We start from the raw sequence: 14,730 nt of genomic DNA, 5'->3' as shown, positions 1-14,730 counted from the left end.
ATGACATAGTTCCAAACTTTTTACATCTTCCAAGACCTTCTCAAGTATTTGAAATAAAAAAATGGCAATTTGAAATAAGTTTGAATTGTTTTTTTGGACAGTGCAGAATATAAGTGAAACATTTACCTGTCTTTCAGGGTACTCTCTAGGAATGTATGAGACATTGGCCGATTTAGGGTAGGTCTTTTTCTGCTTCATGAAGCTAAATATTTTGGACTGTGTTGACAGAGAATGCAGCAACATTACTAGCATTATCCTCCATCTTTCTTTATCACTTACAAAGCCCTGCAAGAGAGACTTTTCTGCTTAAAAATAGCAAGAGAAGCCATTGCATACAAGTGGAATATAAATTAGGATTATCTATCTATAAATCTGGTATTAAATTACAATTAAATTATAACTTGCCACTGAACTAAAAAGTTACAACTGTTTTGGAGAGAAAGAAAATCACATAAGCCCGTGCTCTAGCATCAACAATATATTTCTTTCCCCCAGCACCATCCAAGAGAGCCTTAAGATCATGATGGGCAGGGGCAGGGAGGCTAGTAGGGTGTATCTAGACGCTGTTTTATGTTTTAATATGTTAATGGTTTTAAATTGTATTTATATGCTTGTTTCTATTTTTTGTTTTTATTTGCTTTGTATACTGAGGCATTGAATTTTTGCCTAAATGTATGTTGTATGCCGCTCTGAGTCCCCTATGGGGTGAGAAGAGCGGGATAGAAATGAAGTTAATAATAATAATAATAATAATAATAATAATAATAATAATAATAATTTCTCTTTCCACTCTACAGTTTATGTACCAGTTTGTAGATTTGTTCTTAAGTTGAATTTGTTTGTAAATTGGAACAGGCACATTTTAAGTGTAACTCCAACTAAACATAAACACACACATATAAGCTTTGGATAGCATAGGGAAGGGTAAGACCGCTATAAGATTTGTTTTGCTGTCTATGCCCCTGTTCAGAAGATTTCACCTCCCTTTCTGTGCCTGTAATAATTGGATGTTGAAAAATTTGGCTTGCTGTGGAAACAAGGATTAATGAGAAAGCTTCAGTGGAGACACCTTTTTCCCATGATAACTCTTTCAGGAGCAATTTCCCTTCTTAGGAGCAGTTCTCTCACTTCCTGTTGTCTCACCTCAATTCTGTAAGTCAGATGTTTGTAACTCTGTATTTGGTTGACTGTGTTATTATAAACTGGGATTCCAAAATCCGCGACCTGGAGAAGTTTGATCAAATGGCCCCGGAGGGTCCTAATGGCTGATTACCTTTGCCACATATACCCATTTGCACAAGCACTCAAAGGGGGACACTGCTAATCTCATTACGCCTCTGGGCGGTTGACACAATCACCTGATGCCCATCCCTCCTGACCAACACTAAACCCTTCCATCCAACAATGAATTAATCCCTGGCCATTCCAAAAGGTCACTGAGTCACTGCTGTTGTCTATCCCTGGGAACCCATCAAGGTGTTTCAGCACCCATTGTTTCCTCAGCCCGGACCTATTATGAGATCAGACAGGATTAAAACTGTCAAAGCTCACCAACCCTGGACCTTGCCAACATTCCTTTTCTTAACCACCCAAAGAAGGCAGACACAGAATACTTCAAACTGAGCTATTACAGTTTATTAAATTTTCTGCTGGACAAGGAAACCAATCAGCTGTAGCAGAAAGCTGCACATCTTCACCAATCAGTGCTCAGATCATTACTTGCACCAATCAGTACCCAGAGCGATCAGGTCTTTATAAATTGCTGTCAAGTCTCTATAAATGTCTCTATGGACCTTATCATGTTGAGAGCGGAGTGAGCTCCCACTATCAGCTCCAGCTTCTATCAACCTAGCAGTTCAAAAATATGTAAATGTGAGTAGATCAATAGGTACTGCTCTGCCAGCCACATGACTTTGGAGGTGTCTTCGTCTTAGAAATAGAGATGAGCACCAACCCCCAGAGTCGGTCGCGACTAGACTTAATGTCAGGGGAAAATCTTTATCTCTATATGGAGACTCAAAGCAGCTCACAATCAAAAACATTACAACTTCAAATATGCAATAATAAAACAATAACATATATTATTATATATTATCAGTGTTATAGTTAGCACAGTTAATATATTAGTATGATTATTTAACAATATTATATTGTATTATTAGTATTGTATTGTATTACATTATACTATTATATGCATATATATATATTATTTGCCTAGCATAATATTATATATTATTATATTGTACTCTACCACTATACTGCAATATTATTAACTACTTCATGATTTATTCTTGCTTGTTCCCATTCCTGGAAACAGTACGACCCCATAGACTGAAACACCTTCAACACCACGCTGTACTCTACAGACCCCAACCCTGCCAATTCACTCCATTTTGTCGTTGGCCATTAGCCTCGAAAGACGCATGCGCCAAGGCCAAAAAAGCCGCGTTCCGAAAACCTCTTGTACGCATGCGTCTTTCTTGACGTTCACTAGAGGCTTCCGAGTCGTTGTTTCTTTTCCGGAGGACGGGAGCGAAACAAGGGGGAGGAGGGAGATGAAGTAATAAGGCTCCGGATATGATGAGCGAATGAGAGAGGGAAGAAGGAAATATTGACCTATCACCGTTTCAATTGCTCACGTGGTGTAGGAGGAAGGCGGGATCTTGCCGGCGATTGCCTATTAGAGTCGGCCGACGTACGCTGAAATCATCAACTGGGCGGGAGAGTGCTGCTCCACGATTGGCTCGACCACAATGAGCCGCGACCAATCAGAAGAAGTTGCGCAGGATCCTCGCGCTTTGGCAGTTAGAGCGCTCCGTTCGCTGGCGCCCTTCCCCCACCCTCACCTCTCGCGCTCCCTTCTCCCCCCTCCCCCGGCGGCCTTTGAAGTCGGCGGTTGGGCGCGGGGCATCTCAGCTCCCGGCCCCCATTGCTTTGATCTGTCGGCGCGGTCGGTGTTGATCCCGGCACCATGAGTGGGGACGGTGGGCGCGGGGACCCACCAGCCCCGGCTCCTAAGCAGCGGCGCTTAGATCCAGCTTGCCAACTGCAGAAGGAAACTGAGGCCGCCCAAGCGCTGGCTGACATGACGGCTTGGGGCGGCGGGAGCCTTGAAACCGCCAACCAGCAGGAGGCGCGCGACAGCCCTGCGGCGGAGGCGAAGGGGGGCCTGGAAACGCCTGGCCGGCAGGGGGCGCGCGGCCGTCCCGCTCGAGGGGAAGAGTCCGCGGGGGGCTCCGAAACCGACGGCGCGGCGAAAGGGGCCCCCGAAACAGCCGCTCGGGAGGAGAGCGGGGATGGCCGCGAGGGTCGGAGGAAGAGGAAGGAGGCCCGGGAAAGGCGGAGGGCGGCCGAAGAGGAGTGCTCGGTTATCTCCGTGGGCGAGGAGGAGGACGATGACGAAGACGAGGAGGAGGGCGAGGGCGGAGGAAGGCCCCAGCCCCCTCGCAAAACGGAGCAGTATTTGGAGGCGCTGGAGGCCGTGCAACTGGAACTGGAGGCCGTGAACCAGCAGGCCAGCCGCACCTTCTCCCGCCTCAAGGCCAAGTTCGGCCACATGCGGCGCCCGCACCTGGAGCGACGAAACCGCATCATCCAGAACATCCCGGGCTTCTGGGTCACCGCCGTATCCTATCGCAATTGGGAGTTGGGATGACGCCTCTTAGGATCCTTCTACACAGCAGAATAAAATCCCACATTTGCTGCTCTGAACTGGAATATATGGCAGTGTGGACTCTTGATAACCCAGTTCAAAACAGATATTGTGGGATTTTATGCCTTGATATTCTGGGTGATATGGCTGGGAAGGGAAGGAAACCCTACCAAAGCTACCTAAGGCCCCATCTACATTCTGACCATTTTCAAACCAGTATTGAAGAAAGTGGTTTCATTGCGTAGAGGATTACATAGGAAATCCTGGAACCTGCTGGGGATGACACAAATCCCAGAGCACTGATGTGCATTAAAAAGGTGTTATTTCCTGCAATTTTGGCGATGTTCCTTGTTTGGCCACCACAGTTTCAAGTTAGCTTCAAACTGCATTACATTTTATTTCATGTCAGGAGTGACTTGAGAAACTGCAAGTTGCTTCTGGTGTGAGAGAATTGGCCATCTGCAAGGACGTTGCCCAGGGGACGCCTGGATGTTTGATGTTTTACCATCCTGTGGGAGGCTACTCTCATGTCCCCACATGGGGAGCTGGAACTGATGAACCGCGGACCTGTTGGTCAACAGTCCTGTCGGTACAAGGATTTAACCCAGTGCTTCTCAACCTGGGGTCCCTAAATGTTTTTGGCCTTCAGCTCCCAGAAATCATAACAGCTGGTAAACCGGCTGGGATTTCTGGGAGTTGTAAGCCAAAAACATCTGCAGACCCCAGGTTGAGAACATTGCGCCACTGGAGGTTCTTATTGCATTACATGACCAGTGTAGATGGGTCCTCTAAATGTGTTTTTGTTTAAACTCGACTTACCTGTCCAAATTTATCTCTCCCTACCGGTTAGAGTAGTGGTTTTCAACCTATGTCCCCCAGGTGTTTTGGCCTACAATTCCCAGAAATCCCAACCAGTTTACCTGCTATTAGGATTCCTGGGAGTTGGGAGGCCAAAACATCTGGGGACCCGCAGATTGAGAACCACTGGATTAGAGAGTTAAGATCTGCTGGGGAGGCCCTGCTCTCAGTCCTACCCCCTTCGCAAGCACAATTGGTGGGGATGAGAGACAGCGCCTTCTTAGTGGTGGCCCCTTGGCTATGGAACCCCCCCCCCCCCCGCAATGATATTAGATTGGCCCCCTCCCTCCTGGTTTTCAGGAAATATGTTAAGACCTGGCTATGGAACCAGGCGTCTCAGGAGAAGTGCAATACAGCAGCAACTCCGGTTGCTCCTGACACGAAAAAAAAAATACAGAAGCGGCATAATGTAGCAGCGGAAATCATTACTAGGTGTTATGTGTTTAACAGTTTACATTGTATTTATATGTTTTATCTGTTTTGTTGCTAATGTGTTGTATTGTATAGTTGTATTGAATATGTGGCATTGAATTTTGCCAAACTGTAAGCCGCTCTAAGTCCCCTTTGGGATGAGATAGAGGAGGATAGAAATATAGTTAATAATAAGAAGAATAATGTGTTGTCGAAGGCTTTCATGGCCGGAATCACTGGGTTGCTGTGAGTTTTCTGGGCTGTATGGCCATGTTCCAGAAGTGAAACAACAGGAGGGAATGCTTCTGGAACATGACCATACAACCCGGAAAACTCACAGCAGCCTAATAATAATAAATAATTTAAATTGCACAGACTAGTGAGGAAGTTCCGATGTGGAATAAGCTAATGATGGGGTGGGCATTCTATCCATTCAGTTCAAGGCTGTCAGTGGTGGCTTTCATGTTCATGGGGTGGTGAGCCTGATATATGTTTTAACTTATCTCTATGGGAATTATGCAATGTGCTGGACCAGATACACTAAGTAGGTTCAGCACCATGGATAGCTCAGAAACAGTGAATGTTTCACTCCAATGACATGAATGCCAGCGGTTCCCAATGTTAGAATAATAGAGTTGGAAAAGACCACATGGGCCATTTAGTCCAACCCCCTGTCATGCAGTATATTCCAGTTCAAAGAAAAAAGTTGGGATTTTATTCAGCTGTGTAGAAGGGGCCTCAGAATATCAAGGCAGAATAACCCACATTATCTGCTTTCAACTGGAACATCTGAGGCTCCTTCAATACAGCTGAATAAAATCCCACATTATCTGCTTTCAACTGGAATATATGAAAGTGTGGACTCAGCTAACCCAGTTCAAAGCAGATAGTGTGGGATTTTCTGCCTTAACCTTCTGGGTTATATGGCTGTGTAGAAGGGCCCTGAGTCTACACTGCCATCTATCCCAGTTCAAATCAGATAATGTGGGATTTTATTCAGCTGTGTGGAAGGGGCCTGACAGTGCACGTCATGGGGCCACTGTAGAACTTTTCCTTTCCCCTTACTGTTTTATCATAAAGCCTGATATGGCTTCCCTTGGCCAATAAGAGACAATCGTCTTCTACACTACCGAAGAACTGTTTTCCCTTCTGAATTTCCATCTTTCCTGTCTTGGCAGCAAATGATATGCAAGTTATGATGTCTTAACATTCCCCTCCTCCCCAAATTCTCATTAGGTGAATTGAATAGAAAGACACACTGAGGCCCCTTCTACACTTCCAAATAAAATCCACATTATCTGCTTTGAACTGGATTTTATGGCAATGTAGACTAAGATAGGGAGCTCCTGGTGGTGCAGAGGGTTAAACCGCTGAGCTGCTGAACTTGCTGACTGAAAGGTTGGTGGTTTGAATCCGGGGAGTGGGGTTAGCTCCCTCTGTTAGCTCCAGCTTCTGCCAACCTAGCAGTTCGAAAACATGCAAATGTCAGTAGATCAATAGGTACTGCTCTGGTGGGAAGGTAATGACACTCCATGCAGTCATGCTGGCCACATGACCTTGGAAGTGTCTACAGACAATGCCGGCTCTTCGGCTTAGAAATGGAGATGGGCACCAACCCTCAAGAGTTGTACACGACTAGACTTAATGTCAAGGGAAAACCTTTACCCTAGACTGAGATAATACAGCTCAAATCAGATAATATGGATTTTCTGCTTTGATAACCTGGCAGTGTAGAAGGGGCCTGAGAAAGATGCGTGAATAGAGTTTTGTTTTATGCCATGGCAAGACTCTGAGAATAAAAGAGCAGAAACTTAAGGGAGAGTTTAGAGTTTTCTGTTTCTGATTAATATAATGCATTTGTATCTCACTCTTCCTCTCAAGATTAGAGTTTCATATGTGAAGTTTTGTTCCTTAACTTTTAACTTTTCAGTTTCTCAACCATCCCCAGCTTTCAGCCATGATCAATGACCGGGATGAGGACACCCTGAGCTACATGACCAATCTGCAGGTGACACCTTTAGGAAGCCAGTTGTGCAGAGGCTAGGGTAGATAAAACTCTCAATTTACAGAGAAAAATAATCCATTGTGGAGTTCTGGATATTTTCTGGGGGATCCCCTGAGTCAGGGTAGTGATAATCAGTTCCCCCTGCTAGTCTTGATTCTGACGTTCTTTGATATGCCAGGTTGAAGATTTCACCCATGCGAAGTCAGGCTGCAAGATCAAATTCTACTTCAACAGCAACCCCTACTTCCAGAACGAAGTCATTGTGAAGGAGTTCCAGTGTGGTTCCTCTGGTATGCGGCAAGGAACAATATTTTAAAGGAGCAGAACACCAGGTATCCATCTGTGCTTGCTCATAGCTCTCCTATGTGTGTCTCCACCCACTCCAGGGAGACTGGTTTCCCATTCTACCCCCATCCGCTGGTGGCGTGGCCAGGACCCATTGGCTCATGGTCGGAAGAATTTTGAGATGGGCCGCAGCTTCTTCAGCTGGTTCTGTGACCACAGCTTCCCAGCAGGAGACCGCATTGCTGAGGTGGGAGCTACAACCTATGACTTGTCCTAAATTTCTCCAGTATCCTTATTCCCCTAATTCTCATACTCTCTTTTTGCCTTTTCATAGATCATTAAAGAGGATCTCTGGCCCAATCCGTTGCAATACTACCTGATGGGCGAAGGTGGAGAAAATGGTGAAGAAGACAGGTGAGAAGGCTACAAGAGACTAGTTGGAGTACGGATAAGATTGTGATATAAAGGATATTTTTTATCAGGATCTGAACATTTCATTATGTACAGATGTGTATTCTGTCAAGGATTATGTGCAGTTGGAGCTATACTTACAATTGTAAATATTTAAGACTCATGAAACAGCCTTGTATTTACAGCTAAGGGGTGACACATTTCTTCCCTCTTCTGTGTACTTAGTGAGACAGAAAATGGTGACGACTTCGTAGTGATTGTGGATGATGATGGTGATGATGGTGAAGACGAGGAGGAAGAGGAAGAAGATGTACATGAGATCATGGATGAGGAGGAGTGTGGACAAGGTAAATGGTGGTTAAATAATTTAAAAACCTAATAAAAAGCTTTATTTTTAGACATCAAAGAGGAATGTTGATAGAAATAGTCCTTAATCCGGTAATACAAAACTAAAGGGCAATTGTGTGTCTTGTGGGAGCACATGCTTTAGTTAGCAAGAACTTCCACCTCCAGTGCCGGAAATGAGACCTGTGGGAGAGGAGGGTGAGTGATACACAGTTAGCCTTTTAGCCATGTATTCAACAATGTAAAGCTTGAAAAAAATTAAACCCCAAAAGAAAACCTTGATTTTGCCATTTCATATAAAGAGGAACCATTTTACTACAGTTTTGGTATCCATCGGGAGGCCTGGAATCAAAGTATAGGATAGCAGATACCAAGCACCCACTGTATAGCATCAACGTTATGTATGCTAGAAAGGTATGGCTCTAGTTATCATGTCTGAGAGGCATCTTAACGTATCTTACTCTCCTGATACAGGCAAAGCTGTAGAAGAGGTCCTTAGTGAACCAGAAGATGATGGTGCTGGTGCTAAATCGTCTGTCTCTGAGAAACTACATGAGAAAGATTCTGAGGTGGAAGAAGATGGCTAGATCATCATGGAGAGACAGTGTGTCTGACTGGACTTTCCCACAGTGACCTCAGTGGCACTTTGTCCCTGACCAATTGCACTTGGATATGGCAGGATGTTGTGGTGACGGTGCAAGATTTTAGGAGCAGTCACATAGAGTATTTTCTGTCCTCTTATTTATTGCAGCGACTGCATTTTTTCTGCCTTTTGGGGGCAGAAAGCCACCACACTTCAGCACCCACCATTTAATTGTCTGATGCTTAGCATCTCTGCCTGCCTGCCTGCTTGCCTGCATATGGGGGCTATATGCATATATGCCCTGTCCCCTGATGGCTACTCAGGGTATTGCCTGCCCAGTGGCCTTTTCAAATCAGCTCAGGGTTCCCTTCCATTCAGCATTATTAAGCTGCTGATTTTCGCACTTCCCTGCACTTCTGTCTCTGAATTTTTAACTCACCCTGTAGATACTTCAAATTTAGATAGTCTGTTGGAGGCCAGTTAGTACCTCTGGCTCTCAAAACATCCCAGCCTTCTCTCCCTGTTCAACTAGTAAAGCCTGGCCATTTTGGGACTCATCTGTCGCCAGCATTCTGCCAATTTAAATGGATTTAAAATAGTTCCTGCTGGTCCAGATGATGGCCTCGCACCTGTTGGCTTAGTTGAAGCAATAATAGCTCTCTGGTTGCACAGTAGTCTGCTTGGGGTTATTGTGTGAGGAGACTGGCTGAGGTGCTTCCCCCAGTGTGGTGGTGAGACATTTCTTGGAACAATACAACACCAAGGACATGTGGGCTTTTACAACCCTTTCTGCTCTATGTATAAATGGATAGCAACGTTTGTAATACATCATCCCCAGTTGGATTCCTTCCTTGTCCTCTTTACCCTATAGAGGCTGTTCTATGCAATGCTACTGATATTTGTAGAAAAGCAACTGTTTTCCTTGGCTGAAATTTTTTGTATATTTCGTATCAGGACTTTGTATGGTTTTTTTTTTACTACAAAAAGTACTTAATATACAGAGAGCTTTCCAATGTGGCGTGAGGCTCCTTTTTTGGGAGGTCTAGACCTATAGCTGTTCATATTCTATGTTCAGAATATAGTATATAAATAATTGTTACTCTGATTTGTTCTGCACTATCCACTGATGTTCTTTGTATGTTTGTATTCTGGAAAAGAGGGGTGGGTAGAACAGGAGGAACCTAAAGAAATGTAACATGAAGAATGGGCTTATAAAATCATGACAGGGAGAGGTAAGCTTTTCACAGTGTCCAGCCACTTCACAAGTCATCCCAAAAATTCCCACACTTGCTGAAATTCAAACAATTTTGGAGATTTGTTGTAAGACCTTTATGGAGAAAATTCTTTGAAATGTATGTACCAGATCCTCTTAACAGGGTCTCACTGCTTTTTGAATTTGGATTTTAGAATGGATTGGAAGTTGACTGGTGTTAACTTTGGATCTGCCAGAACTAAAAGTATGTGAACTATACAACTGGTAGGTACTACAGTTAAAGCCAGTCATGTGTAGAGAATACCATATTTTCTCAAGTCTAGTGTACATCTTTTTTTGGCTAAAATACACGGCCAAAATGAGGGTGTATTTAGTATTACGATAATCTAAGTGCTGAGGCAAAGTTAAAGGGGAAGTTGCTTCAGAAGTGCCATGAGGCTTGCAAACATGCACCAGCCATTGGGAAAAGAGGAAAAAACAAGAGGAAAAAGCTACTTTTAAAAGATTTTCTGCCTCCTATTTCCAAGTTTAGATTGCTACTGAAGCCAAATAGAGGGCTGGGAGGCGGGGAAGGAGCCCAGCCAAGAGGGGAGAGGGAGAGGAGAAGAGGCAGCAGCTGTTGCCAGACAGGGCCCGCAGAGTGGTTTTTTCCAGCTTCTTCACCTGAAATATAATTTACCCTAACTGGTACTCATTGAGGATCTCCCTTTTAAATATTAATTAGCACCAACCCTGTTTAGTTTCAATGATCAGGACGTTCCTTGTCCTGCTTAAAAACCTACAGAGTTCTGGCGCTTGTAGTTGAGTGAGCTCCAGGACTTCTCTTGCTGAGAATGGGAAAAGCTGCTGTCTAAACTACAAGCCCCAGAATCCTGCAGGCAGCCACAGGATTGAAAGCAGACACAGACTCTAAATCAGTGGTTCTCAACCTGTGCGTCCCCAGATGCTTTGGCCTTCAATTCCCTGAAATTCTAACAGCTGGTAAATTGGCTGGGATTTCTGAGAGTTATAGGCCAAAACGTAGGGAGCCACAGGTTGAGAACCACTGCTCTAAATCCTATTTTTTTAGTTACTGCCTTTGGCATATTTAGTCCCCATAATCCCTTCCAGTAAATTAGGGGAATATTCCATGAGATTTGCTTGTGATTCCCTTTTGCCTTTCTAAATAGATTTTTGGACTAAATCCTAGCCCTCCTAAGATGCAGCTACAATGCAGAATTACTGCGGTTTGACACCACTTTTTAATTGCAATGGCTCAGCACTATGCAATCCTAAAAATTGTAGTTTGGTGAGGCACCAGCATTCTTTAGCAGAGAAGACTGACAACCTTGTAAACTAGTATCCCCATGATTCCATAGCATTGAACCATAGCAGTGAAAGTGGTGTCAGGCTGCATTAATTCCAGTGTAGATTAACCCAAGGACTTCGGAATCACCTAGGATGCCCTGATACTGTAAACATTTGATAACACTAAGAATACTATTGTTCATTGTATGGAATCCTGGGATTTGCAGTTTGTGGAGGTGACAAGCCTCTTTAGTAAAAAATGCTAAAGAGCTTGTAGAACTACACTTCCCAGGATTCCATAGCATTGAGCCAAGGGAATTAAAGTGTCAAGCTGCATTCATTCTACAGCAGTGATTCCCATAGTGGGCGCTACTGCCCCCTGGTGGGCGCTGGAGCGATCCAGGGTGGTGGTGATGGCACCTAGTAGGAAACGGGGGTGGGGCCAGAGGAGGGACGAGGCCTCTTCCCAAGAGCCGAGACAGGGCTGAGAATCTATATCTCTCCTGAGGTCTTGTTGGGACACAGAGGGCAGAGCTAGAGAACGAGACGGAGTCTCCTTCCAAGAGCACGAGACAGGGCTGAGCCTCTGTATACCTCCCCTGAGGCGCTTGTTAGAACACGGGGGCGGGGTATAAAGGTTCAGCCCTTTCAGGCACTTGGGAAGAGGCCCTGCCCCCTCCTCTAGCCCTGCCTCCTGTGTCCTGGCAGGCGCTGCAGGACAGGGATAGAAGCTCAGCCCTGCCTCAGAGTTCATAACTCCGCCCATCCCAGTCCTGGCTGCCCATTTGTGGCCCCGCCCACCTCCCCCTCCCAGCCCTGCATCTTGGACTAGGGGAGAGGTTCAGCCCGCCCACTTGAGCAGGAGCCACACCCACCCCTCTAAGCCACGCCCCCCTTTCCAGGGGGCACTGAGTCATATTTTTTCTGAAAAGGGGGTGGCAGGTCCAATAAGTTTGGGAACCACTGTTCTACAGCATAGATTCACCCAAGGAAGCTGAGGAAGGATAAACAGGCTCCTTGAGGGAAAAGTTACCTATTTCTCTGGTTTTCTTTTAAATTGCTGAAAGATTTGGCGTCCTAACACTTTTTTAAAGAAGCAATTCTAAGCAGGCAGCAACTATAATGCACATCTTTTTTGGCCAAATTTCAGAGTGCACCTTTTGCAGCTGCACATTACATTTGGCAGCAAATATGGTGTTTGTTTTTTTTGTTTCAGAGATTTGAACATTGAGGTGTGCATTACATTTGATAGTGCATTAGATCTGAGTAAACACGGGTATATGTGGACAGGAACAAAAGGTTGTAGTTGCTACTAAATGTTAACTTTTCATTGCTGGATGCAGGTGAATTTCTGTGTAGCTTGCTACTAGTTTTATGAAAAAATGCATGTTACACTTAGGAATGAAGACACGTGTTTGAATAATTTAGAGTGATTTTTCTTAGCTTAGCCTTTTTTAACATGCTAGCTTTTCAAGATTTTTAGTGTGGGAAAGACTTTAAACTTACTAACTTTTATGTGATCTGAAGTGACGTGCTACCAGAATAATTTTTACATGTTTTCTTTTATCTTATTGTTAAGAATATTCAACTAGATCTTAGAAAACATTAATTTGACTATGTAGTCTGCTAACTCAAAATATGTAATATCTTCTGGTATACTTTTCCAACATGGTTGCTTAGAAATTAGAACTACAGGAACATAATATCCTTTTAACCCTTGCTTTTCCTGAGAATTATTATGTTGTGCAGGAATCTGGTAAATATCTCCTGTTTCAGCGTTTCAGTCTCAGTTTTCGCCATATATCTTCCACTTGTCAGTCAGTTATCACTTGTAATGTCTATTGATAAAATACATATACTTTGGAGAATATGTTAGAAAGTAAGAGGACACTTAATTCACACCGTTAGAGAACAACCTGATGAAAGTGGATTTGTTAAAAGATCCTGTGTTTCGTCTGGAAATGTTAATTTTGACCTTCACTCACCACTATGTCTGAAAAGTAAAGTTGCTTTGATGATTTAAAAAGCTTCAAGGTTAAATAGGACAAGCTATACAACATTAGTAAAGGATGCAGCTAATTTAGAATATGGTGTGATGTAGTGGTTTGAATGTTAGACTAAGAAACTGGGAGCCCAGGGTTCAAAACATCTCTTAGCCATGGAAACCTGCTGAGTGATGATGGACAACTCATACTCTCTCAGCCGCAGTGGAAGGCAAAGGCAAATATTCTCTGAACAAATTCTGACAAGAAAACTTTGTGATAGGGTTACCTGAGGGCAGAGGTGTTAAACGTGTGGCCCTCCAGGTATTTTTGAACTCCAGCTCCTGGCCATTGGACATGCTCATTCAGGCTTCTGAGAGTTGGAGGACCAAATAGCTGATGAGCCACAAGTTTGACATCTGTGCCTTAGTCAGAAATGACTTGAAGACACGCAACAAGTGCATATCATGATCTAACTGGGTGCTGTCAGCAAATTCAATTATCTAGAAACCAATAATTGAGGCTTGGGTTCTTGCTTCCCAGAGGCAAAGTGTCTTTTTTCCCTCTTTTGCCAAACAAGAAAGTAACACAGAGGAGAAGGAAGTGGATCACATACAGCCGACCTTTCTTTTCAACCTGTAGTACTAATAACATCTAAAAACAAATAGCCTGATGCAATTTTAAAAGAGGCATGCTCAATCTCTTGTGATCAGAGACTTTTTACAAATGTGTTAAAGCTGTAACAGAATATCCAAGGACTTAAGTACTGATCTCTAGAATTGAACAGATGCCCTCCACATATGAGAAGTTACATTTTGAAATGGACACTGGCTTTGCAATAATATAAAGTAATACCTTTCAGTTTCTATTAAGTCTAACACTTGTGGTTCTGTTGAGGAGAATGTAATGAAAGCTTATATCTTTTTCAAATTTGCACAAAGCATCCAGATACTGTATTAGTAATTCAACTGCAACAAAATACTTATGGTTATCACTAATTATCAGTCAGTCTAACTCACCCACTCCTACAAAACATATGAAGTGAATACTGTCCATAAAGATTTTACATATTAACAAATGACCAGGAAGGCGACACAAATATGGCAGAGCTTTCCAAACTGTGTGTCATGACAGGTTTGTGTGTGGGCTGCAGTGTGTGTGTCAAACGAATGTAATGAGAAATTACAAAAGTCTTAGAAATGTTTGTTATATTACAAGTCAAAAATATAAATGAAAGGTTTTCATAAGATGTGTTTGTCTCCATACATTTCATTATTACAGTTTTGTATGTGTCCATATCTTCTAAAAGGCATTGGTTTAATTTCTGGTTTGCTAGTAAAAGTGAATTACTGTGTTACAAAATGATGCATGTCTAAAAATTATGTCACCAACATAAAACGTTTAGAAAGCTGTGAAATACGGAGTGCTTCATTGTTAAGCACCCTTTATGACTATTCGAAATGTTGGCCCCTAGAGTTGTGCCACTCATCAAGCCTGTTGAGTTTCCACAAAAAAAGTTAAAGCTAATGGACACAAATATGGTGCCAGCCCTTGATACACTGGGGGATAACTAATCGCCTCATAGCTTTTTTTAAATATAAATAAGCAGTCTCAAGAGAAGTTTATGTGACAAGTCTGGGTTTGCAATTAGTCTACACAGAGATGTACCCCGGTGCTTATCAAATTAGATTTGATCAG

General features: G+C 43.5%; 1 protein-coding gene across 1 annotated transcript; it reads left to right on the top strand.

Moving 5' to 3' along the window:
- Window positions 1-2,740: 2,740 nt before the first annotated feature.
- Window positions 2,741-14,281, top strand: tspyl2 (TSPY like 2). The gene is made up of 7 exons (XM_003216882.4): window positions 2,741-3,625; window positions 6,852-6,929; window positions 7,105-7,216; window positions 7,313-7,458; window positions 7,546-7,625; window positions 7,848-7,969; window positions 8,442-14,281. Exons 1-7 carry the CDS (start codon window positions 2,972-2,974, stop codon window positions 8,552-8,554), a joined length of 1,305 nt encoding a protein of 434 aa, XP_003216930.1. The 5' UTR covers window positions 2,741-2,971; the 3' UTR covers window positions 8,555-14,281.
- The last annotated feature ends 449 nt before the right edge of the window (window positions 14,282-14,730 follow it).

The sequence above is a fragment of the Anolis carolinensis genome, chromosome 2 (assembly GCF_035594765.1).
Source record: "Anolis carolinensis isolate JA03-04 chromosome 2, rAnoCar3.1.pri, whole genome shotgun sequence".
NCBI classification, from domain to species: Eukaryota; Metazoa; Chordata; class Lepidosauria; order Squamata; family Dactyloidae; genus Anolis; species Anolis carolinensis.
This window is presented reverse-complemented; position numbering and strand designations above follow the sequence as displayed.